Source organism: Acomys minous, assembly GCF_964271855.1.
Source record: "Acomys minous genome assembly, chromosome: 16".
Lineage (NCBI taxonomy): Eukaryota > Metazoa > Chordata > Mammalia > Rodentia > Muridae > Acomys > Acomys minous.
This window is the reverse complement of record NC_140498.1, coordinates 75,099,641-75,126,435: the sequence shown is the minus strand read 5'-3', so window position 1 is coordinate 75,126,435 and position 26,795 is coordinate 75,099,641. Positions and strand designations below refer to the sequence as shown.

Genomic DNA, 26,795 nt, shown 5'->3' with positions numbered 1-26,795 from the left:
ACAGGTTGAAACTAGGGCAGAAATCTGTATGTGTAATGGGGGGTGGGGGGTGGGAGCATGATGATGGTCAGAGTGCCTGATATGAATATTTGGGGATGTCATGGAACCTGTTATGTTGGAAGAGCAGGCTAATATAACTGAGGAAGCCATTGACCAGCGCAGAGCATGGGAGAGCAGACCTGAAATCCCAGCATGTAGTTGGTGGAGAAAAAAAGAATCAGAAAGCCAAGATCATCCTGGGCTACACAGTCCCTGTCTTTAAAAACACAAACAGCAAGGCGGGGTGTGGTGGCCCACGCCTGTAATCCTAGCAGACGCAGGTGGATCTTTCTGAGTTTGAGGCCAGCCTGGTCTACAAAGTGAGTACAGAACAGCCAGGGCTACATGGAGAAACCCTGTCTGGGGGGGGTGGGGGTGGGAGAGAAAGCCAGCCAGGTGTGGCGATGCAGCAGCAAGTGGATCTCTGTAAGTTCGAGGCCAGCCTGGTCTACATATCAAGTTCCAGGACAGAGGTACATGGTGATACCTTGCCTTGGAAAAAAAATCAAACAAAAAAGTAAATAAATAAAAATAAAAGAAACCAAAAAAGCCAGTAAGGAAGGGTAGACTGAGTTGGAGCTAAGGGCATGAAGCTTGAATGTGACTTCCTGTTCCTCCTCAGAGAGACCTGGGGTCCCCTGCTGTTCCTGGATCTCTGGGAGCTCACACACATCTGGACACCACAAGGCCTGAAGCTGACAAACAGCAATGCTATGGAAACTACCTTCCTGTCTGGAGGCCCTGCTTCCCTTCTCAGCCCCGCCCACTGGCCCAGCAGCTGCAGAACTAACAGAAGGGCCATTATTTATGAAATATAGTGCTGGGGAGGTGGAGTCAGACTACAAGGGGTCTCACATCATTTTTGGAGATATGGAGGAAGAGGAAAAAAACCAGAAGGCTTCATAGGATGCCTGGACTGGAGTGCACACTTCATGGACTAGGGTCCCAAAGCACAGTCCTGAGTTCTAGAATCATCTGCTCCTCATTTTGTTTTTGTGGTTCTGAGGATGGAAAATCCAGTGCCTTATACAAGGCAGGCAAGTGCTCTACCACTGAGTCATATCCTCAGGCCCTCACTGGGGGATTCTAAACAGGTGTTCTACCACTGAGCTACACTCTCAACTCCTCAGTGGGGGATTCTAGGCAGGTGCTCTACCACTGAGCCACACCCCAGGCCCTCACTGGGGGATTCTAGGCAGGTGTTCTCTCACAGAACCAAGCCAATTCACACCTCTTGATTATGAAGTGAATGCTGTGTCGCTCCTCCAGAATCCGCTTCAGCTTCGGCACCCCGTAAGTACAGGGCCGCTTGAAGGGGATCTTGTCCGGGATGCCAACAATTTCCACAGCCTCAGGGTCACAGGCAATCTTCCTATAGGGGACAGGGACCATGTGGTCCAGGCCCAGGGCTTCCGCTGGAAGGGCAAGAACAAAGAATGAGTGCAAGAGACAAGTCACGGGATACTGTGTGCCACACCCGGATAACAACAGCCCCTCCCCATCAGACACTGCATTGGCTGCACAATAACAGAAACAACCAAGTCACCGTTCCCTCTTTTCTTTTCTTTATTTTTTTTTAAATTTGCTTTTTGAGACAGAGTCTTACTATGTAGCCCTGGCTGACTCAGAACTCACTACGTAGATCAGGCTGGCTTCAAATTCAGAGATCTCTCTGCTTCTGCGTCCCAAATGCTGGAGTTAAAGAACAGTGATACCTCACGCAGAGTCTTTTTTTTTTTTTTTTTTTTGCGACAGGGTTTCTCTGTGTAGCTCTGGCTGTCCTAGAACTCGCTCTGTAGATCAGGCTGGCCTCAAACTTAAGAGATCCACCCGCCTCCTGTCTCCCAGGTGCTAGGATTAAAGGTGTATACTACCACTGGCTGGGCCGGCGTCTTTTAGAAAACATTTAAAAACCTTTTACTACCTATTTATTGGGAGGCATTGTAAGGCCACAGCCTGAGTATGGACAGGTCAGGGAACAACTTGCAGGAGTCAGTGCTCTCCTTCCAGCATGTGGTGGGGGAGGGGAAGGGGGTGTCCAGCAATCGAACTCAGGTCGTAGAGCTTGGCTGCAAGCACCTTTACCAGCTGAACCCCCTCCCCCTTCCCTCTGCACCCATTTTTGACAGGGTCTTGTTACATTCCCCAGAATGACACCAAATTCATAGCAATTCTCCTGCCTCTGCCTCCCAAGAGTTGGGCTTACAGGCCAGGTGCGCCACCAGGCAGGGCTCCAAACATGGCAAGCTAGTCTGTGCTTGGGGGCTTTCCCTGTTCTTCTGGTGTGTGTGTGTTGGGGGGGGGGGGGAAGGGCTTGTAGCCCAGAGCTGCTCTCCAGCCACTCACTGGCCATGTCAGGGGCTGGGCAGTGCAGGCTGCTTCCGGGGCAGTTCATTGTTGACGTTATCCCAGGCCTGTCTGTCGGCAGCGTTTGGCAGGCAGCCCTATGCTGTGAAGTCACACTTAGCTCGTTGTCAAATTAAACCCTGTAGATCTCAGCAGCTGTCAAATCACTTCTTCCCTCAGCCCCCGCCTCCTGTGTGGGAAGCCACCCGCCAGCGCTGCCTTGACGGCTTGGGCAATCACTTTTTAGGGTTCGTGGGAACTCAGGACCTTGCAGCCTCAAGGGACTTTTTTCTCTCCCCCCCCCCCCAACCTCTGGAGACAAGGTCTCTTTGAATCCATCATCCTCCTGCCTCAGTTTCCCAAGAGCTGGGTTTCCAGGCGTGCACGCACCATGCTTGGTTTATGAGATGCTGAGGATGGAACGCAGCGCTTCACGCATGCTAGGGCGTTCCCAACCTCCGCAGGCTTCCCGACAGGGTCCCTATAGCCTACAGGCAGGCCTAGAACTCTCAAACCTTTTTGTCTCGGCCTCCACAATGCTGGCGTTACACCATATACCTAGTCTCTCTCTATTTTCGGGGAGGGGGGGGGAGGTATGGTCCCCCATATGCGCCCTACCCTGGAACTCACCTATCGCATGCACATATGGTAGCTTGAAAGACAGCCGCTGACGCGAGCTCTTACCCGGGCCTCATCCTCTTGCACACACCTGGACTTTATCCAGTTCCCACTCCATAGAGCCCAGGGGCTGCACCTGATTGCATGAGGAGACTCCTGTGCAGGCAGCCAATTAGGCCACCCACGTCCCTCTACAGGAGACCCGGGCTATCAGTTCCAGCAAAGGTGCCATCTCAGGATGCCCTCTGACCCTCTAGCCTCCTCTGAGACACCTTTACCTCCTCACCAAGGCCGGTGGACTCCTGGATACTAATTCCAACTGCCGTACGGAAACACACTCAAGAGCTCACAACTACATGCACTTGCACACAAGGGTCCACAACCATATATGATCTTGCACACAAGCAGCCACAGCTATATGAACTTGCACAAAAGCACACACGCTACTGTATGTCTCTGTTGGGGGACACAAAAGTTCTTGTGCCCACAGACCACTAGGGAAATCAGGAACGTTAAATACACAGGGACGTCTTCTCCTGGAGTGGATTTTGTTAACCTGGTGACCTTTTTGCTATCTGTGGAGATTGACGTCCCCTAAACTCCCCCAGAATGATTATCCTAGACTTTTCCCCCTTCCCTAGATCTGTTAGCCATCATGGGGGAAATGTCACAGTACTCTGTGGCCTGCTGACCTCCATGCTATCCGTCAGAGCCCACACTAGATCCTGGGCCTTTGGGCTATAGAACCCACCCTCAGGGGCTGGAAAGATGGCTCAGCAGTTAAGAGCACTGACTGCTCTTTCTAGAGGTCCTGAGTTCAATTCCCAGCAACCACATGGCGATTCACAACCATCTATAATGTGATGTAATAAATAAAATAAACCTAAAAAAAAAAAAAAAAGAATCCACCCTCCTGGTCACATGTGACTTGGAAAGGCGTTCCATGTAGTCACACCTTAGGCTTCACTGTGCACCTGGAATTGGACTGACTGTGGTTTAAATATGCTGACGACAACAACGATCCGCCCAGCATTGAACTCCCCAAAGTCTGATCCAGGTTGCGGAAGTCAATCTGCACTATTTTTATTCTCATCTCTTCCTGGGGTTTGCTTTCCTCTCTGAGACCTTCAGGGACCCCTTCATGCACCTGCATGCAAGTGGCCACCGCTGTATGCACCTGCATGCAAGTGGCCACCGCTGTATGCACCTGTATGCAAGTGGCCACCGCTGTATGCACCTGCATCTCCACGCACGTGCTCTGCAGGCCCTGGCAGCTGTGGTGCTGGAACATAAAGTCATCACCAGGATGGAGGACCTCAATCCTATCACGGTCTCAGGCTTTACTGAGTGAGGTACTGTGCCTTGGGGCCAAACTCCCAATTATCTGATAAAACTCAGCTTTTGGGTCATCTCCTACAGAATTTACCTCCCCCCATGTTTAAAAGACCTGTCGATCAGACGACAAGAAGCAGAGAAAAGCCCAGAAGTGGTGCGCACCGGGGGAATCCTAGGACTGGGGAGACTGGGGCAGGAGGATTGCCAGGAATGCAAAGCTAGCCTGGATTATAAAGCAAGACCCTGTCTGAAAATAAAATAAAATAGAAGCTAGGGCTGTGACTCGGGAAGAGGGTTTGCCTAGCACACACAAAGCCCCAGAGTTCCACTCCCAGCACTGAGGAAACTGGGTATGGCCGTGCGCACTTGTAATGGAATGCTGACTCTGGAGGTGGAGGCAGGAGGATCAAAGTTCAAGGCCATCCTTGGCTACACTCGGAGATTTAAGGCTGCCTAGGTGAAATGAGACCCAGTCTCAAAATAAATATATAGGTAAATAAATATATAAGTAAGAAAGAAAGTCAGCACTCGGGAGGCAGAGGCAGGCAGATCTCTGTGAGTTCGAGGCCAGCCTGGTCTACAGAGTGAGTCCAGAATAGCCAAGGCTACACAGAGAGACCCTGTCTCGGAAAAAAACAAAAACAAAAACAAAAAAAAAAAAAAAAAAGGAAAGGAAGGAAGGAAGGAAAAGACACAAATCAATTGTAAAACAAAGACAACACAAAAACTGCAAAATAAAAAAGACAAGCTATGGTGATGATGGCTCACCAGGTACAGGCATTTAGCGCCAAGCCCAACAACCTGAGCTCAATCCCTCATATGTAAGTGATGTAGATTGAGAAAATCAAATCCTAAAAGCTGTCTGACCTGTGTGTGTGTATACGCACACACAATTAAGAAGTCTTAGCTCAGTTGATAAAAATGCTTGTCTTGCCGGGCGTGGTGGCACACACCTTTAATCCCAGCATTTGGGAGGCAGAGGCAGGATCGCTGTGAGTTTGAAGCCAGCCTGGACTACAAAGTGAGTCCAGGACAGTCAAGGCTACATAGAGAAAAACCCTGTCTCGAAAAACCAAAAAGCGGGGCTGGAGAGATGGCTCAGAGGTTAAGAGCACAGTCTGCTCTTCCAAAGGTACCAGAGTTCAACTCCCAGAAACCACATGGTGGCCCACAACCACCTGCAAGTGAGATCTGGTGCCTTCTTGTGGCAGGCAGGCAAACATGTGGGCAGAATACTGTATACATAAAAAAAAAAAAAAAAAAAAAAAAAAAAAAAAAAAAAAGAAAGAAAGAAAGAAAAAGAAAAAAGAAAACCCAAAAAGCCACCGAGAGCAAGCCAATAAGCGATGTTCCTCCAGGGCTTCTGCTCCTGCCTCCAGGTGCCTGCCTAGAGTGCCTGCCTTATTTTCCTTCCTGCCTGGAGCACTAGCATGAGAGCTGAAGGCTAACATTAACCCTTTCCTCCCCCAAGTTGATTCTGGTCACGGTGTTTTTAGCACAGCCACAGGAACTTAAGACAGTGGTTCAGGAGCTAAAACCGCCAAGACTGACAGTCCAAGTTTGAGAGCTGAAACCCACAGAGTACAAGGAGAGACTGACTCCTGAAAGCTACATTCTGACCTCTTCCTACACTTGCACTGTGGCATGTACACACACGTGCACGATAACTCACATGCACACTCACACACAAATATATTGAGTAATATGTTTTTGGTGGTGGTTTTTGTTTGTTTGTTTTATTTTTATTTTTTTAAGACAGGGCCTCCTTACTTTGTACGTCTCCAGCTGGGCCAGAATTTTTACTGCAACCCTGGATTCTATCTCCAGAACCACATACAACCGGATGTGGTGGTGGTGGTGGTTCACACACCCCTGTAATCCCAGCACTCCACGAAGTAGATGTGTGTGTGTGTGGGGATCAGAAGTTCAAGGTCACCCCCTCATCTACACAGCAATTTCAACGCCGGCCTGGGCTACATGAGGCTGTCTCGGCAACAACACACGACAACACACACCTGCACGTGTACAGGCGGCTCCACACACATATGCTGCACACACCACAAAAATAGCAGAGAACAACACGGGGCAGTGGGAACAGGCCAGGCAAACTGAGAGCAACATGTACACCTTGCCCATCTTCCTCTAGGTGACTCAAGGTCTGGGGAATCATGCCATCATCGCACCCCCACAAATTAAAAAAAAAAAAAATCTGCAAGGGAAATATTGACACAACCACCCTCTCTCCCCAGATAGGGGAGAGCCCACGCCGGATGCCATCCGCACTGTCGCTGCGCGGGCGCCAGCATATGGCTCCTGCTGTTGTGTTGGGGAACACAAGCGACTGCCACACATAACGAGATGCTCACCCGGCGGGCCGGGCCGCCCACTCACCGTATCTACTGTTAAACAGGATCTGCACGCACTCCCGCAGCGTGTTGATGTCCTCCATCTCCTTGATGAAGGCGTCCCACTTCTCTATCAAAACACAGAAGGCCCAGTGAGGGCTCAGCCCCCCAAAAGCTGGGGACTCGGGGAGGCTGGGGGGAAGGGGGGTTTGGGGAGGCTGAGGGGGGGGGGCTGCTTCCTGCCAGGGTGCCTAAACTCCTGCCACTCTCCCTCCATGAGTCTAGGATGCCACTCAAAAGTCCCCAGCATGCCCAACCCATTGTCACCTCGGCCCCTATGCAATTTGGGGGTGCCCCAGACAGTTGTCTCCTCTGCTCTCTCACTGGCCCCCGAGTCCATTTCTGTGTCTCTCTGTAGGTTCTGACCTTTCTCTCCCCCAGACCACCCTACCTCAGGCAGGCAAAAGCCTGTGAGAGCCACACCTGTTGAGAAAGGAGGGTCTTACTATGTAGAGCAGGCTAGACTGGAGCTTGAAATCCTCCTGCCTCAGCCTCCTGAATGCTGAATGCTGGGATGACAGGTTTGTGTCACTGTGCCTAGCACCGGGGTCCTACATGCTAGATAAGTGGTAATTGTTGAGCCAGCCTCCCACCCCCTCACTGAGGGACTCTAAACAATACTTGAGTGTGCAATCACATTCCCAGGCCCGGCATATCTTTCTTTTACTTTCTTTTTGCCTGTTCTTTAGACATGGGGCCTTACTGTGTAGCCTAGGTTGGCCTCAAAGGAGAACTTCCTGCCTTAGCTCCCAAGTGTTGGGGGCTACCCACACATGCTGCCCCCCACCTCCCACTCCCACAAACCCCTCTTTGAGATAGGCTCTCACTATGGAGCTCTCTGGCTGGTCTGGTACTATGTAAACCAGATTGGCCTCAAATTCAAACTCATGGAGATCCTCCTGCCTCTGCTTCCTGGGTGCTGGATTAAAAACCTAGCTTTTTTTTTTTTTTTGTTTGTTTGTTTTTGGAGACAGGGTTTCTCTGTATAGCCTTGGCTGACCTGGACTCCATTTGGAGACCAGGCTGGCCTCCAACTCACAGAGACCCGCCTGCCTCTGCCTCCCCGAGTGCTGGGATTACAGTCCTGTGCCACCGTTCCCGGTGACACTTGGCTTTTTTTGATATTGCCTCTCTTGTGAGGAGGAGTATGGCACCTTCCTCCGTGGAGCACTGGCTGGAATACGTAGAATGGGGCAGAAATGACAGTCACTTCTAAAGTGAAGTCATGAAAAAAACAGGCTTTCCAGCCGGGCATGGTGGCACACGCCTATAATCCCAGCATTCAGGAGGCAGAGGCAGGAAAATCCACAAAATGAGTTCAGCACAGCCAGGGCTATCACACAAAGAAACCCTATCTCAAAAAAAGAAAAAAGAAAAGAAAAGAAAAGAAAAGAAAAACAACAACAACAAAAACCAACAGGCTTTTTCCTTTCTCTGTCTTGGATCACTAAAGTGAGTCCAGCAGCCACCATGTTGCGAGCCTGCTCAGCTGACCTGAGATAAACCAGCCCAGGTGGGTTCAGAGTTAAAGTCTTCTGCCCATGGCTGTGGGCAGTGGGAGTGACCTTACACATGGCTGTAAAGCTGCAGTCACGCCTGCAGATTAGACTGCAGCCCAGCTGACACCGTGCCTACAAGCTTGTGAGAGACCCTAGACCAAAAACACCTAGTGACTTCCCCACGTGCTGTGATAATCAGTCTTGCTTGTCAACTTGACAGGACTCAGATTCACCATAGAAACTGTGGGCAGTACCATCCCCTAGGCTGAGATCCCAGATTATACAGAAAGAAGAAAACGAGCTCAGCACCAGCATTCATCTCTTTCTGTTCTCTGGTTGTGTGACCAGCCGCCTCAGGCTCTATCTCTTGTCCTCCCCACAAGATGGATTGTAACCCCTCAAACTGTGAGCGGGGAAAACAAATCCGTTGTCCCTTAAGTTCCTTTTTGTCAGACATTTTATCACAGGGAAGAGAACAGTAACTCCACAGCAATGAGAAAACTAACTAACACACGCACAGAAACCTGTTTTAAACTGTTGCTTGGGGCTGTATGTGACACCCATGGCCATCACACCCTGGTTTGGCTCCTTGAGCAAAACTGTTCCTCCTGTCTCTCACCCATATCTGATGCATCCGTTTTCACTGCAGAAAACCACTCTGTCCAGGTCATCGCCAAGGGGACCGGCCTACCTGACTTGTCATGGACGATGGAAAACAGGATGCGCTTGGATGCATGGACATTCTGGATGAGAGGCCCAGCAGGCCCTGCGGGCTTCTGTCCTGAACAAGGTGAAAATAAAGGCATACATTTGGGGGGGGGGGGGGCTCCAGGCCAGATTCCTTACTAAGGCTCTTAGCTGCTCTCTAGGGCAGAACTGGATAGGCAGAGGCAGGCATCATGACAGTGGGATGTCACCTTTTCTTTCTGTTTTAATTAGTTATTAATGTATTTATAAAGATCAGAGGATAACTTTTGGGAGGTGATTCTTTCTACTTTGTGGGTCCCAGGAACTGAACTAAGGTCACTGGGCTTGGTGACAAATGCCTCTAGCTAGGCAAGCACTCCATCAGCTCAGCCATATCCCCCGACACCCAAATCTGAAACATCTACTTTAAGAACTATTGATTCCAAGTATTTTAGTAAGGGATACTCGGGCCCATATAAGCACCCTCGTTTTACAAATGGGGAAACTGAGGCTCAGCGAGAGTGAGAAGTGCCCTGGCATACACAGCCAGGAAAGAGCCCACATCTTCTTTGCTCCCAGCTGTTCCTTCTCTTAGGCCCCTAAAATTTGAATCCAAGGGAGGGTACACAGTGGATGGATGCTCATTAATTGTATATGGGCTGATTCTTTTAGTCTGTTTTTGATTACGTTCCTGTCTTGTGAGTGTGTGCACATACATGGTACATGTGTGGCAGTCAGACAACAACTGAAAGGATTCAACTTTCTCCTTCTGCCATGTGGGGCTGAGAGAGTAAACTCAGGTCGTCAAGCAGGCTGGCAAGTGCCTTCACCTGCTGAACCGTCTCATCATCCTGATTTATTTATTTTTTGTTTTATTTTGTTTTGTTTTTGGCACAGGGTTTCTCTGTAGCCTTGGCTGTCCTGGACTCGCTTTGTAGACCAGGCTGGACTTGAACTCACAGAAATCCGCCTGCCTCTGCCTCCTAGGCGCTAGGATTAAAGGCTTGTGCCACCACACCCAGCTCCCTGATTAGTTTATAATCTCCACAGCCTCCTTAGGTGGGACGTCCTCCCCAGGCGCCTCTTGATCCCATCCAAGGTCTATTCAGAAGGTCAAGTGGAGGCCCAAATTTAATTGGGTCTCCACATAATGTAACTGGCAAAACCCACCACCACTGCCCATCCCCCCAACTGCCACCCCCAACCCAGAAATGCCTCCTCCTTAGAGGCAACCCAGAGAAATGTGTAGGTCCCCTACTGCAGCATTACCACAGCAGTCGGAGAAATCCTGGGCACTGGGGACCTGGGGCTCAGGCACAGGCCAGCCCAAGCCCATGTCGCTGGGGGTCAACGGGCAGGTGGGCGCCTCCTGCTTGAATTCCCTGATGGTGTGGTTGGGCATCGAAGTGCTGTACAGGAAGTTGGCCATAGAGGATGGGGTGGCGGAGGGGGGCAGGTCCTGGGGGACGATGACCTTGGAGACCTGGCCATGCAGACCGCAGTCTCGGGACCCCTTGGGTAGCAGAGAGATACCGTTCATCTCCACCAGTGGCTTTGAGTCCCGCCCACCGTCCTCGGGAGGCCTGGGTGGAAGAGAGGAGACCAGGAGGTGCTTTGAATACCTCCTCTTGCCTGTCAACCATTCCATTCACAGCCCATCTAACTGTAGAGACTAGAACAGACCTGGGCCCACTGAAGGTATTCTGATGGGATGGGAGCCAGGCCCCGCTTTATAGGTAGGGTGCAAGCCTGGCAGCGTGAGCATAATGTACCAGGGCAACCACTGGTACATCCAGACCTGCACCAAGCCTGCCTCAGCGATCCAGGCCACCAATCCCATCCTCTACCTGGCTCCTGCCCGCGCCACCTGACCCTCCCCACACCTGTTCACGCACTTCTGGGGAAGACTAGGCAGCTATATGCAACATGAAATCCCCACTATGCTGGGCCCATGGTATCCATCTCGGCTCAGCCTTGACCTCACCTCCCAGTCTCTTATGAATCTCACTCGTAGCCCAGGCTCACACACCCAGGCTCCAACAACTCATGGCTTTTAAAATTAATTTGTTTTTCTTTTCTTTTCTTTCTTTCTTTTTTTGCTTTTTTGAGACAGGGTTTCTCTATGTAGCCTTGGTTGTCCTAGACTCACTTTGTAGACCAGGCTGGCCTCAAACTCATAGCGATCAGCCTGGCTCTGCCTCCCAGGGCTGGGATTAAAGGTGTGTGCACCACTATGCCCCCCCAACCCCCCAGGAAAGGGAGTCTTAAAGAGGGATTTAGATTAAGTTAACCCATGGGCATGTTTATGGGGGCAGGGGGGAGACCCAGCCCACCGTGGGCAGCACAATTCCCTAGGCAGGAGATTCCGAATTGTCTAACAGTCGAGAAAGCAAGCTGAGGACTGGCGTGCATGCCTGAGTTCATGGCTTTCGGCTCTTGACTGTGGCCTTAACGTGACTAGCTGCTTCAAATCCCTGTTGACGTGACCTCCCTACAGTGATGGCCTGTGAGCCAAATAGGCCCTTTTCCCCTTAATGGGCCTTTGTCAGGGTATTTTTAACACAGTCAAAGGAAATGCAGTTAGAAAAGGGCTTTACTCACCTCCTGAGCTTAAACCGTATTCTGTGGCTGTGCTCCAAGATGGCCATGAGTGCCTTGGGGTCATACTCTGCTGGCCTCCGGAAGGCCAGGCCCTCAGGCAAGCCCTGCACCGCCAGTAGCCCCGGCTCCCTGAGCAGCCTCTCATAGGGCAAAGGTACAACACTGGCCCTGCCCATAGCCTCACCTGTCGGAGAGTAAACAGTGAGGTTCAGTACTGGCTGGGGTTTGGCTAGGCACATCGGGAACCAGGCAATGTGAGGTGACTCCCCCCCCTTGGGGAGGGGTTCCGGGTCCCCCCCCCTTGCTGCAGACACACACACACGGTATAGAATGAAACGACACCAGCCTGTAGATGGAACCCCACTGTGTGCATCTGAGGGCTGGTGGGAGGAAACAGGAGGGCCCATAGGCCAGGCTAGGGATAGTGGACTGAATTTTAACCTCAGGCTTACGTGAGTGGGGGTGGGGAGGTAATGACTGGTACCTGGGAAAGGGCTAGGGTGGGGGAAAGCCACGTCTTAAGGATTGTGTTTTGCTGAGAGGCCCATAGCGCAGAAGCAGAGGCCTCCTCTACTGGGTGAGATGGGGAAAAGCCAGGCTGTGTGGGACCGGGCAGAAGTGAGCAGGGCTAGGCTCGGGGCTGGGTGGGGTAAGGGCAGGGCTGACAAGGGTATAGGGCATTGATGGGCAGGGGTTAGCTGGGTTTAAGTAAGGCTGAGTGCAGCAAGGCATGGCTGAAGCAGAGCAGAAAGAGGCAGATAGGACTACACAGGGCTAAAGTGGGTAGGGCAAGGCTCTGCAGGGCTGGGTTGAGCAGGGTTGGGTTTGAGATGGGCAGAGCAAATGGGGTTAGGTTAGAAAATGGCTGGGTGGGGCTGGGCTGTGGTGGGCGGGGCACAGCTGAGCAGGGGCAGGTGGGTGGGGCTAAGCAGTATGGAGTTGGGTTGGGCTTGGCTGAGTGTGGCTGGGTAAGGCACAGCTGCACACAGCAGGGCAGAGGTGGGTGGGGGCTACGGCCGGAGATGGAGAGGGCAGTGCTGACGTAGTTGGTGCTGGGCAGGGCTAGGCTGAAGACGGGCAAGGCTGCAAGGTTGAGCAGGGTAGGCCATGGCCAGACAGCAGCAGGCTGAGTTGGGTGTGGTTAGGTGTGACAGGGCAGGTCTAAGGCAGGTGAGGCCAAGTTGGATTTGGCAGGCAGGAGAAAGCCTGGGCTGAAGTGGATGAATAAAGCCGAGCAGGGGTGGGTAAGGCAGAGCTGAGGTGGACAGAGCTAAATCAGTTAGGGCTCGACTGAGACCAGCAGAGCAGGTGGGGCTAGGATTGAAGTTTGGCTGGACGAGGATGGGTCAAGTGGGTGTGGTTACGCTGGGGGTTGGGGGGCGCATGGGATGATCTCACAGGGCAAGGCTGGACTGCCCTGGATATGCTGGGAGGAGGAGCTGGGTCAGATACCAGTGGGCAGAGCAAGCAAGGCAGGATGGAGTGGAGTTGGCTTGAGCTGGGTAGAATTGGGGAGTGGGGGGGGGGCCGGGATATTAAACGGAGCAGGGTGGGTGGAGCTAAAAAAAAAAGGTGGAGCGAGTGAGGTTGGAGCTAAATGTAACTGAGGTAGGTAGAGCCAAACAGGGCAAGGGTGTGTGGTTGAGCTGAGGTAGGTGGGGCTAAAGAGATGTGTGTGTGTTTGGGCTGGTGTGGGCGGGGCTAAACAGGGTGGAGTATGGTTTGGCTAGGCTGATGGGCAGGGTTGGGATAGGGCAGGTGGGGCAGAGCTGGACCAGGTTAAAACAGACAAGGCCGGTGTGGGTAGGCGGATCTCCCACCCACCCCTTTCCAGGAATGGAATGAGGAAGGATCTTACTATAAAGAACATCAAACACTTCCTCTACCATCTTCTGCAGCAGGTACACATCCGAACACTGCTCCAGCGAGGACCGTGGTATGCTCCGGCCACCACCTTCGCAGCGCTGCACTTTTTTAGGGTGTCCTGCTTCCGGATCCTTCCATAGGGGTCCCCCTGTGGGACAAGAGCACAGGGGCCAGAGGTTAGCTTCAAGCCCCCAGAACCGGAGTCACAGTGAATGAGTTAGGGCCCTGCTGAGGGCCAGCAAAGGCTGCAGGTCTCAGTCTGGCCACATTCCAACTCAGGGCTGCCCTTTTCCTCTCGGACCCTCAGTCTAGTGCAACAGATCGGGCTCAGAACTGGAACAGACGCTCCACACGACCCGTTCTAGATACATACTGACCCACCTAAGCCGGAGTTTTCCCCCGGGGCCAACACCCAAAACGCCGGGACTATAGTTACGGTTGGTTTTAAATGTCAGTTTGCCACAATCTGAGAAGGATGGCTCCAATGAAGGATCTAGATGGGTGGTTCTCAACCTGTGGGTCTCGACCCCCTCCCCTCCCCTTGTGGGTTGAATGATCCTTTCACAGGGGTTGCCCAAGACCGTATGAAAACACAAATTTCTGTTACCGTTCGTAACTGTAGCAAAATTTCAGTTGTGAAGAAGCAGCAAAAGTAATTTTATGGTGGGGGGGGGACACAACACATGAGGAACTGTATCAAAGGGTCGCAGCACTAGGAAGGTTGAGAACCACTGGTCTAGATCAATTGGCCTATGGGCATATAAGTGGGGAATCACCTTGAGTGGGTTTTGGCTTTTTGTTTTTGTTTTGTTTTGTTTTGTTTTGCTTTTTGTTTTTTTGGTTTTCTGAGACAGGGTTTCTCTGGGTAGCAGAGCCCTGGCTGTCCTGGCCTTGAACTCTCAGAGATCCGCCTACCTCTGCCTCCCTAGTACTGCTGGGATTAAAGGTGTGCACCGCCATGCGGGCCATCTTCACTGTTAACTGACTCGGCCCACCGTGGGCAGCACCATTCTCTAAGCTGTGCAGTGCTGAGCTGTGACACAGGAGAACGCTAGAAGGGAAGAACCAGGCTCAGTGCTCTTGACCGTGGCTGTGATGGGACTAGGTGCTTGAGACTCTGCCTTGACTGCTCTGAAATCATAAGACCGAACCCTGCAATCCTCAGCCGGTTGTTGCTGTTTTAAAAACAGAGTCTCCCTCCGTAGGTCAGGCTGTAATTGAATTCAGAGACCCGCCTGCCTCTGCTTCCCAAGTACTGGGATAAACAGAGGATGAACAGGGCCTCATGGCCCCTTCCGGCTAGGAGCTGGCTCTCCTTGGAAGCCTTCCAAGCTTGAAATAAACTATCCAGATTCTGAGTGTTATGAATAGTGACTCTTTCTGGCTGTTGGGGGAAAAAAATAGGCACAATGTCTTCGGAAGGCTGGGAGGGACTACAGGACCCTTGCACACCCATTACCTTTGAGGCAGTACAGGAGCAGCTATATGCCCCAGATACACACACACACACACACACACACACACACACATACACACACACACACACATGGCTAATCCTAGGGATAAGGCCCAGGAAACCATGAAAACTACTAACAAAACCAACAATAGCTGATGCCCTGAGTGTCCTGGGTGTCCATAGACACCCATAACCCCCTCCCCAACCCCTGGCAAACCAGTGTATCTCTACTTTGAAGGAGCAAAGGTCTGAGAGCTGGAGTCCTGCCCTTGAACTATTCACACTGCAGTGGTTTGAATAAGAATGACCCCCGTGAACGGGGCAGTGGTGGCGCACCCCTTTAATCCCAGCACTTGAGAGGCGGAGGCAGGAGGATCTCTGTGAGTTCTAGGCCAGCTTGGTCTACAAAGTGAGTCCAGGACAGCCAAGGCTACACAGGGAAACCCTGTCTCAAAAAAACAAAAAAAACAAAACAAAACAAAAAGAATGACCCCCCATAGACTCCTAAATTTGAATGCTGGGTTACTAGGGAGTGACAAATTCTTTAATGGATTAGGAGGTGTGGCCTTGTTCCTCCACCAGGCTCTTTGGGCTGGACAAAGCCTGGGGGGGAGGGGGGGACACCCTGGGCATAGAGAACGTAGGGTACTCACGGCAGAACCTGAGGAAGTCTGACTGCAGCTCCTTCCGCGCGTTCAGGAACATCCTTCCCTTTTCGGTGCCCATCACGAAGACGCTCTCATTGTGCACCGCCACGCAGGCCACCTCCGTGTTCAGCTTGGAAAGTGCAGAGCACTGTGGGAGAGGGGCAGGCGTGTGAGGTAAATCAAGACCAGTCTCGAACCCAGCATGGCAATTCTTGCCTGGAACCCATTATTCTTTGAGCCTGAAGCACTTCAGGCCAGCCCGAGCTACAGACAGGGCTATTGATGAGAGGTGAGCCCCCCTAGCTCAGTCCGGCCACTTTGAGCTGGGACACAGGGTAGCGGCAGCCCTCTTTAAACTGTTAAAAACGGGGACCATGCAGCCTGCTTCTGGACAGTGTGACAGTAGAACTTCAGTATCCTAGTTAAAGGAAAAGAATCTCTATTTGCAGGACTGTCAAGATGGCCGGGTGGGTAACTTGGCTTGTCTTTCAAGCACAAGACCTGAGTTTGATTCCCATAGGATCATGGGAAAAGGGCTGGGAATGAGGTTGTGTGGGGCTGGTAGTGAGGAAATTACTTGCGGCAGAAGCCTAAGGACCAACGTTAGGATCTCCAGTGCCTACAAAAATGCGGGGTGGGGGGGTGGGGGGGGGTGGTGGTGGTGTGTGGCTGTGGCAGTCCTCCTATATCCCATCAATTGAGAGGTGTAAGCAGGGGATTCTAGGATCGAGCTGGCTAGCTAGACTAGTCTCAGGGTCTGGATTTAAGTGCAGTGTCTGCCTCAGTATGTAAGAGAGCGACGGAGGAAGATTCTGGACGTGAACAACACACAGGATAATCAAGTAGAGGCATGTGCTTGTGTGAGCGCATGACCAAGCCAGATAATGGCAGGCATGCAGCTGCAATTCCAGCACTAGGGACTCTGAAACGGGAGGCTCTTTGGGGCCACCCTGGCCATCCAATCTAGTCCACTCGATGAGTTCTGGCCAGTGTGAGACCCTGTCACAAACTAAAACCAGGTGATCTACAGACATCCCGCCCTTAATGGGCCTGGCCTCATCTAATCTCAGAGGCTAAGCAGGGCTGGGCCTGGGTAGAACGTGGACGGAAGAATCTAAGTACTAGATGCCTTAGTTGGGAATGTAATTGCAGCACTCAGGGGGGCTGTGGTAGGAGGCTTGCCATAGAGTTTGAGGCAAGCCCGGGCTACACGGTAAGTTCCAGGTCAGCCTGAACTACAGAGTGAGATCCTGTCTCCAACAAACAAGTTAAAACAAACAGAGATAAAATAAACACAAGGTAAATGACACCTGATGATTAATGAAACCCAAGGTGCAGTTGTGGCCTCTACATGCATGGGTACAACACACGTATCCACACATGCAAGATGCACGCATAGACCCTAGGCCTTTTTAAAATCTGGATTCTGGATTCTGGGGCATCAAACTCAGGTCCTCATGGTTACAAGGCAAGCACTTTAACACTTGAGCTATCTCTCCAGTCCCCAGGAATAAGAGATTTGGATGGATATCACCTCTCAGGTCTCCCACCTGGATCTCAGGCCCTCTTCCCACCTGGCCAGACACTCACCATGGAGTCTAAGGCGGACACCAGGCTGTTGATGAGCTCGTCCTTGTGGGCGAAGGTGGAGTTCCAGCGCTCAGACCCGCAGCCGTTGGTGGGGATGTCACAGTGCTTCCCCAGCAAGGCCATGGTCACCTAGAAAAAAGAGTGAGGACACAGTGGGTAATAGACACGCAGTAAGGCACATCTGGCTCCCAGGGTCACCTGGACTTCACAGGTGGGACAGATTGATAGGTGGCCTTCCTTCCCATCACTCAAGGGCCTCAAAGGTAAGATAGGGATGTGAGCCTTCACAGGCCAGGCGACAGCAGCACACAGAGAGCCAAATGAATGATATAGAACTATTTCCTCCTGTTTGCAACATTCTCAGAGAATTTGAACATTCCCTCATAGAGAAAGTTCCTGAGACTCAAGGACAAAGCAATTTACATAGCTCAGGAAGCTCAGGAAACTCATAAGGTGCAGGAAGCTTATAAAACCCAGTAAAACTCAGAAATTCAGCCGGGCGTTGTGGCACACGCATGTAATCCCAGTACTTGAGAGGCAGAGGCAGGCGGATCCCTGTGAGTTCGAGGCCAGCCTGGTCTACAAAGTGAGTCCAGGACAGCCAAGGCTACACAGAGAAACCCTGTCTTGAAAAAACAAACGAACAAACAAACAAACAAACCAAACCCCCCCACCCCAAAAAAAAAACACTCAGAAATTCACAAAGCTCAGGAAGCTGTAAGAGTTGTAAGATTCACAAGGCCTCTCCCAATGCTTAAAGGTACAGAGAGCAATTCTGTGTCAAGGAATGAGGCAGGGATCCTGGCCTCTCTTTTGTAGAGCTGTCTGCAGTTCATGTGGAGTTCCAAAGATGCAATTTTTTTAAGTGACTTATTTACTTTTATTTTATATGCACTGGTATTCTGCGTGTGTGTGTGTATGAGAGAGAGAGAGAGAGAGAGAGAGAGAGAGAGAGAGAGAGAGAGAGAGAGACAGATCCCCTGGAACTGGAGTTATAGACCATTGTGAGCCTCCATGTGGGTGCTGGGAAATTGAACCCAGGGTTTTTTTTGGAAGAGCAGTCAGTGCTCTTAACCACTGAGCCAACTCTCCAGCACCCCAAGAGATGCAACTTTTTGTGGGTAGCATCAACTATGCTGAGGTAGGCTTTTTGGTGATGTAGGCGCCTTTGAGTCGCCCCCATTATGGCATATAACCCCTCACTCATTATGGCAGTCTGAATGAAAATGGCCCCCACAGGCCTGTATGTTGGACCACCATAGCTTTATGCCCAGCTGGAGAACTGTTTGAGAAGGATTAGGGGGTGTGGTCTTGTTGGAGTGGGTGTGGCCTTCCTAACAAGACAGTGTGTCACTTTTGATGCTTCAAAAGTCCATGCCAGGCCCTGTATCTCTCTGCTTTCTCCCCATGGACCAGGATATGAAGTTCTCAGCTTTGATTCCAGTTCCACGCCTGTCTGCCTTCTGCCATGATGACCAGGAACCAATTAATACTCTAAAACTGTAAGCAAGCCCTCAATTAAATGTTTTCCCCAGAGCTGGGTGTGGTGGTGCACACCTTTAATCCCAGCACTTGGGAGACAGAGGTAGGGGGAATCACTGAGTTCGAGGCCAGCCTGGTCTACAAAGTGAGTCCAGGACAGCCAGGGCTACACAGAGAAACCCTGCCTCAAAAAACAAAAAGCAAAACAAAACAACAACAAAAAAAGTCGTCCCCCCCATATGTTGTCTTAGCCATGGTTTCTCCTCACAGCAATATAAAAACAGTAACTAAGACAGCCATATTCTGTAAATAACCACTCACTCACTCACTCATTCAGCAAGTTAGCCTTGGATAGAATTCTTCCTTCAGTCTGCTGTCAACGCCCTCCTGGGGCAGACATATGGTCATGTCTCTCCATCAAAAGGCAAACAACTGCAACATGGTTGGTTAAACAAAATCCCAAAGGTTTAATTTTACCATTAAAGACTCAGGAACCAGATGCTGGGGTGAAAGCCTGCTAGCTCACAGAGGCAGAGAAAGCACCCAGACTGACTGTCCTACTCGGCCGATGTCCCAGAAGGAAAAAGCCCCTTCTCCTCACTGTCTTAAAAACCCTTCAAACTGAATGCCCCTCCTTTCTACTTCCTGTGCATCTCTTTACGTATATATTTTTTTTCCTTATGTTCACTTCCTGTCAACTGGTTGTCTGCTCCGCCTCTTGACCTATGGCTGACTTTATCTAATCCTGTTTACAGAAAGCTCTTGGATTAAAGGTATGTGCTCGGGCTGAGCCACACCACAACGAGAAATAAGTTTTCCCAGGACGCGATCTCTGGGTTCACAGTGTAACACAACATAGCTGAGGCTTGTGGCCCAAGGAACAGTCCCCTAGGTATTCAATCCATCACCAAAGTGAGCCCGACACCGTGACACTACACTTCCAGACAGGTCCTAACTGCCAGCGTTTTGCACGGATGTAACTCTAGCCACAGCCATCTCCTGCTCCCACACCCTCCATGGCTCCCTGCTGCCCACACCTTTTGAACGAGGCCTTACTTTGAAGCTTGGGCCGCTTGAACTCTCGATCTTCCTTTCTTCCACCTGTCAGGTACTGAGATTACTGGCCTGGGTCCACATCCCTATAACCAGCCCTGTTGGAAAGGCGCCTGACTGCCTCACCCACGGCTTAGCTGGGCATCGCCCTCCTCAGTTCTGTACACACCTCTGGGCTTGGTCACAAGCTCCCAGATCAAGGCCACTGCCTGAAGCCTGACTCTACTTCCTGGATGTGGGACATGGACTTGGAGCAGGTGCAGCCACAACAGGACACAGGACACTTCCTCAAACGACAGGTTCCCCAAGAAAGGACTTTGTTCCAACTGACTGGGGCTCCTCACAGCTCCTCCTTTAAAGGCCTCTTTGGTTTGCTGCAGCCTTAATCCAAAGGCGAGGTTGCTGATTGCTGGTGGCTGGCTTGATCCTGTTCTTCCAGAACCGTCTCTAGGAACCGAAGGGGGTCCCACATACACATACTGCGTCTGAAAGCACCAGCCCGTCACTAGCGCAAGCAAAAGGATGCAGGAGGCAGGGACAGGGCACTCTCTGGGCTTGTTCCCCAAGGGCCCTAAGGCCCTGTGGCTTGGGAGTGTCACCCATGGATAGATCTGTAGACTCCACACCCTGTCTGCCACCTGTCAGCAAGGATTCTAGAGGCTGGCTGGGTGGGGTAGGAAACAGCCAGGTGGCAGGGCCTCCAGGCCTACACAGCCTTCGATGTTTACAGCCACCACAACTGACTCCTAGACTGTAAACTCTGCAAGGGCCAAGCTGTATCTACCCACCATGGCTGACCCTCAGGACCCAACTCACTGACCAGTGTGTGCGTTTGATGGGTAGGCCAGGCACCGAACCCAAGACACAGAATCTGGCTGCAACGTGCTGTGAACTCAAGGCAGCAGCAGATGCTATAAGGTACCATGAGGGGTAAGAAAGCACCTCAGCAGGAAACGTCAGATCATTAAACCAGACTAGAGAATAGCTCTGGACCCAGAACTGGCTCAGATCTGCTCTTGGGCTGAAGGGAGGAAATTGGTTTTAGGGCCAATAAAGGTGCTTGCTAAAAACCTGAGTTTGATCCCCCCAGACCCACAAGGTAAGAGAGAACTGACTCTTGGAAGTTGTCCTCTAATGTCCACAACCATGTGGTGGGGTGCGCGCGCGCGCGCACACACACACACACACACACACACACACACACACACACCCCTACACATACCAAAATAAATAACCAAAAAAATGTAGAAAAAATTAAATGGTTTTAGCAGGGCCTACTGGCCAACTTGTTAGCTTCTCAGATGGCTAAGGGGTGCAGAAACACTTCAAGTTCAAGGACAGCCTGGGCTACAGACTGAGTTCAAGCCATCCTGATAAACTTAGTGAAATTCTGTCTCCAACAACAAAAGATTAAAGAAGAGGAATGAGTATATGACTACTTGCTAGAATCCCTCAGCAAGGGGTTTGAGGTTTTGGCTCAGTGGTAGAGCACCTGCCTAGAATCCCCCAGTGAGGGCTGGGGCGTGGCTCAGTGGTAGAGCACCTGCCTAGAATCCCCCAGTGAGGGGCTGGGGTGTGGCTCAGTGGTAGAGCACCTGCCTAGAATCCCCCAGTGAGGGGCTGGGGTGTGGCTCAGTGGTAGAGCACCTGCCTAGAATCCCCCAGTGAGGGGCTGAGGTGTGGCTCAGTGGTAGAGCACCTGCCTAGAATCCCCAGCACCACAAAATAAATTAATAACTCAATAAGCAAGCCAAGCCAGGTGGAACACACCTATAATTCCAAGCATTGAGAGATAGAGGCAGGATGATTAGGAATTCAAAGACATCGTTGGCTACATGGTGAGCTTGAGGACAGCCTGGCTATGAGACCCTGTCTCAAAACAAGTTACAACAAAAATAAAAACCAGCTAGATGTAATGGTGTACTTGGGAGGCAAGAGGCAGGTAGATCTCTATGAGTTTAGGGCTAACCTGGTCTACATAACAAGTTTCGGGCCAGCCAGAGCTCCATAATGAGTGTGTCTCAAATAAATAAATAAATAAATAAATAAATAAATAAATCTGTATTATTAAGAGATATTCAGTGGGCAGTATGTGGTGGCACATGCCTTTAATCCCAGCACTCGGGAGGCAGAGGCAGACGGATCTTTGTGAGTTCAAGGCCAGCACTGTCTACAAAGTGAGTCTAGGGCAGCCAAGGCTACACACAGAGAAACCCTGTCTCGAAAAACCAAAAAACCAAACCAGCCAAACAGAAAAAGATATCCAGGGCACATCACACCACTGAAGGATGATGTGACAGGCCACAAATAGGGACACATTGAATAAAAAGGCTGCTCGTAGCTTTGTCCTGGCCATTCTGTGGCCCTAGGTCACCGGGGGTGGGGGAAGACGGGGTGTCTGCTAAATAACTGTACTCACTCCTAGCCAAGAGGTGTGCTTGCCTGGGAGCCCAAGGCTTCCTGCACAGCCAAGGCCTACAGCCACAGCAGCCAGCTACTCCTTTGAGCCCCTGGGCCATTCCCAGAAAAACTCTGGGTCGGCAGCTTCCCAGCTTCCCAGCCCCAAATCAAATCATAGCCAGGCAAGCAGCAGTAGCTGGCACTCCTGACCTCCAGCTCGCCCCAGACTGCCCTGACTCTCTCTGGCCAAGGTCCTAATGTACTTAGGAGAACCAGGGACTCCGAGCCGGACAACTGGGGAGATGGAAGAGAGCTGGGCTGTGGGCTATCCTAAATCCTGGTCCCAGCTAGGTAGGCTTATAGGACCCTGTGTCTCCAGAAGAATCCAATGGAGGCACTCCACGCTATGGAGGTAGGAGTCAAGAGAAGCCCCAGGCCCGGGTACTTTAGGAGCACAGAAGTGTGAGTGTTATTCATTAGTAAAAGCAGGGCCAAATGGAAGGGGGGGAAAGCAAGGCTGGCAAGATGGCTCAGTGGGTAAAGACACCTGCCACCAGAATCCCATATTTGACCCCCAGGATTTGCATGGTAGGAGACAACTGACTCTACAAAGTGAGTCCAGGACAGCTAAGGCTACACAGAGAAACCCTGTCTCGGGGAGAAAAAAAAAATTCACCCTTGAATGGGTATTAAAATTAAAGAGAAGAAAAAAAAAATGGAGATGTGGCTCAGTTGGTAGAGCGCTTTCCCAATATGGAGGAAGCTGTAGGTTCAAACCCAGGCCCACATTAAGCCGGGCATGGTGGAGCACACCTGTAATCCCAGCGTCTGAGAAGTGAAAGCAGGAGGATCAGAAGCTCACGACCACCCTTGGCCACACACAGCAACCTGCAGGGCTAGGGGGAGACTGCTCAGTGGGCAGTAACATCGCTCCTTAAGCACGAGGAGCCAAGTTCAAATTCCCAGCAATGGAGACAGACACTCAATGTCTCACTAGGCTTCTGCATGTTGTGTGCCCGGGCAGGTGCAATGCATGCACGCTCACACCACAAATAAACGCAGCAAAACAAAAATACAAAGTACATCCCCAAACAGGAGAAGAACAGAAGACTCGATGGAATACAGCACAGAGATCAGGGGCGGAGCCACAGAAGGGAGGACACCTGAGGGGCCCAAAGCCAAGACAGTCAATGCCAAGGAAGTACAGGGTTGGCAGATGGCCCCAAGGCTCACCCTGTTCTGTCTGCACCGAAGGAGGGAGGGGCAATCTCAGTGTCTTCAGCTCTGTCCCAAGTTCCAGATCAGTTAAGCCCAGGTACATGTCTCATGAACACTAATACCTTTTGTAAACCAGGTATGGTGACACTCAACACCTTCTCTCTCTCTCTCTCTCTCTCTCTCTCTCTCTCTCTCTCTCTCTCTCTCTGGTTTTTCAAGACAGGGTTTCTCTGTGTAGCCTTGGCTGTCCTGAACTCACTTTGTAGACCAGGCTGGCCTCGAACTCACAGGGATCCACCTGCCTCTGCCTCTCAAGTGCTGGGATTACATGCTTGTGCCACTGCACCAGGCGACACTCAACACTTTAGATCCCAGCACTCAGGAGGCAGAAGCAAAAAGAGAAATCTCTATGAGTCTAACACCAGCCTGATCTGCACAATGAGTTCCAGGACTGCCTAGGCTACACAGAAAGCCTCCATCTTAAAAAATAGCCTCCAGATCCAGCGTGTTAGGATTCTAACTTGGTTTACGTGGTGCTAGGAATAAAGCCCAGGGCTTTGGGAAAACTCAACCTATTTAACTACAGTAACAGTCCATTTGTGACTGTTTTGTTCTGTTTTTGAGCTGGGGCTTCCCTCTGTAGCCCTGGCTGTCCTGAAGCTAAAACTCTGTAGACCACACTGGCCTCGAACTCGCAGAGACGTGCCTGCTTCTGCCTCCTGAGTGCTGAGATTTCAGCCGCCATCACCTCCCCATCCATCTGCCACACAGCTTGAAGATAAGACAGAGGAGTTGGCTCTGGTTAGGGCCAAGCAGGATAACTCACGCCTTTCCTTCCAGTGCTTGGGAGGCAGAGAGGGGCCTCTGTAAGCTTGAGGCCAGCCTGGTCTATACAGAAAGTTCCAAGCCACGAGGGGGGCGGGAGGGTGGTAGGGGTAGTTTTGAATGTAGACAAAATGACATGGTGCATTGACTTAGAAGTGATGTGTCTCCCCAAAGGCTTGTCTGCGGAAGGCTTCACCCCTAGACGGTGATGCTACCGAAAAGCGACTGGATCATGAGGGCGCTCCACAGATGACCCGTTGAGGTCACTGCTGAAAGGGTCAATAGGAGGTGGGGCTTAGTTGGAGGAAGCGGGTCTCTGGGGACTGGACTTTGATGGGTGTATCCATTTCTTTCCTTTCCCTCTGCCTCTCTTCCCACCATCCTCTCCTTCTCCATCTCTCTTCTCTGCTCCTGGCTGCCATAAGGCAAGCAGCCTCCTCCTCCTCCATCCCTACCATATGCTCCCAGGATCACAAGGCTCTACCTCATCTCAGATTCAAATGAAAGGAGCCAGCTGGCCATAAACTCAAGCCTTAGAAACCGTGTGTCAGAACAAACCTTTCCTCCACTCAAAAAGTTCCTCAGGTATTTTGTCACAGTACCAAACAACTGACTAACCACACACAGCCCCAAGCGAAGGCATGCCACCACTGCCAAAGGTTGACAAAGGCAAGGAGTGATTCTCCCTGACCCTCCGCAGGGAGCTGCACCCTGCCAAGGCAATGAGTTTGAACGTCTGGCCTCCACAAACGGGACTCTACACTCTGTTGTCTCGAGGTACCGTGTTTAATAGGTTGAGCCTCCATAATCTGAAATCCGAAATACGAAATCCGAAATGCTCTAGAATCCAACACTTTGAGCAGGGCTAGGATGCCACAAGAAGGGAATTCCACCCTGGCCTCTTGTAACATTATGGAGGCATGAGGAAAGAACCCTACAAAAATTACCTTTAAGATGGACAGGATGGGGCTGGAGAGATGGCTCAGTGGTTAAGAGTGCCACCTGCTCTTCCAAAGGTCCTGAGTTCAATTCCCAGCAACCACATGGTGGCTCACAATCATCTGTAATGTGATCTGATGCCCTCTTCTGTAGATAAAGCACTCATATACAATAAATACATTAAAAAAAAAAAAGATGGACAGGATGACAGATTCAGAATGGAGACGCTAGAGGGGCCAGCCTAAGCCTAAAGCCAGCAGGGTCTACAGAGTGAGGTCTAGACCCTGCACGGCTATGAACGTACAAGACTCTAGAAGCAGGAAAATCGGGAGTTCAAGGGCAGCCTGAGTAATATCAGATGTGTCTCAAAAAATATCAACCAAGCAAGCAAGCAACCAATGAGCTGGGTATAATGGCATACTACTGTATTCAAGAGTGCAAAACCGGGGGCCTGGGGATGTGGCTCAGTGGGTAAACTGCAGGCTGTATAAACAAAAGACCTGCGTTTGGATTCCCAGCCTCCATAAATAACAAACAAACAAACAAAAACAAAGGGGCTGAAGAAATGGCTCAGAGGTTAAGAGTACTGTCTGCTCTTCCAAAGGTCCTGAGTTTAATTCCCAGCAACCACATGGTGGCTCACAACAATCTGTAATGTGATCTGATGCCCTCTTCTGGCCTGTAGGTGTACATGCAGGCAGAGTACTGTATACATAATAATAAATACATCTTTAAAAAAAACAAAACTGGGTATGGCAGCATATACCTCTAATCCCAGCTCTAGGAGGCAGACACAGACAGATCCCAGAAGTTTCCTAGCCAGCCATACTAGGAAAGCAAAAACAAAAACAAAACAAAACCAGCAAGCTCCAGGTTCAGTGAGAGACCCTGTCTCAGAACTATAATGTGGAAAAGCACCTGGGGAAGACACCTCAGTAGCAGCTTCTGAACATCACCTGTACTCACACATCCACGCACACACCCCTCAGCATGCACACACATGATTCTGCATGCGTGTGCTCGCACACGCGCGTGTACACACAAACACACACAGCTCAAAACCAGCCATAGATATATAGCATGTTCAATGCCAGCATGGACTACCTAAGACCCTAAGAAAACACCAAAAATAAGAAAAATAAATAAAGTAAACAGTATAAAAACCCAATTACCAGCCAGCAAGATGGCTCAGCAGGTAAAGACAACCAGCACCACGTCTATCGACCTGGGTTCAATCCTTGGGACCCCCAGGTTGGAAAGCAAGAGCCACCTCCTATAATCTGTGTAGCATATGTTTGCCCCTCCTCACCCTGAAACAAGTAAAAATGTAATATAGAAAAAAAAAGTTTTTAAATCACAGGGCTGGAGAGAAGCCTCAATGATTAAGAGCAGTTTGTTTTGGTTTGGTTTGTTTTGGTTTTGGTTTTTCGAGAGAGAGGGGTTCTCTGTGTAGCCTTGGCTATCCTGAAACTCACTCTGTAGACCAGGCTGGCCTCGAACTCATAGCGATCCACCTGTCTCTGCAACCTGAGTGCCGGGATTAAAGATGTGCACCACCACTGCCGCGCACAATTACTGTTCTTCTAAAGGACCCAAGTTCAGATCCCAGGACCTACACTGGGTGGCTCACCACCTGTGCCTCTAGCTCCCATAGCCTCTGGCTTACCACAGCGCCTGCTCTCATGTGCACAGACCCACACATACGGATACGCATAATTAAAAATAATAAAAATCAAAATTTAAAAAATAAAATTACCTTCAGGCTGCATGCACTAGGCAGGGTTGCAAC

General features: G+C 50.8%; 1 protein-coding gene across 9 annotated transcripts in view; it reads right to left on the bottom strand.

Moving 5' to 3' along the window:
• Positions 1-26,795, bottom strand: part of GTF2IRD1 (GTF2I repeat domain containing 1) — a 93,740-nt gene that overhangs the window by 34,769 nt on the left and 32,176 nt on the right. For all 9 annotated transcript variants that reach the window (XM_084764564.1, XM_084764567.1, XM_084764565.1 and 6 more), the window contains exons 2-9: positions 17,090-17,218; positions 15,506-15,647; positions 13,389-13,544; positions 11,531-11,714; positions 10,199-10,512; positions 8,934-9,023; positions 6,730-6,813; positions 1,271-1,454 (exon numbers count right to left, since the gene is read on the bottom strand). In XM_084764564.1, coding sequence (XP_084620690.1) covers positions 1,271-1,454; positions 6,730-6,813; positions 8,934-9,023; positions 10,199-10,512; positions 11,531-11,714; positions 13,389-13,544; positions 15,506-15,647; positions 17,090-17,212 — 1,277 coding nt within the window. In that variant the 5' untranslated portion in view covers positions 17,213-17,218. The remainder of the gene's footprint in view (positions 1-1,270; positions 1,455-6,729; positions 6,814-8,933; positions 9,024-10,198; positions 10,513-11,530; positions 11,715-13,388; positions 13,545-15,505; positions 15,648-17,089; positions 17,219-26,795) is intronic.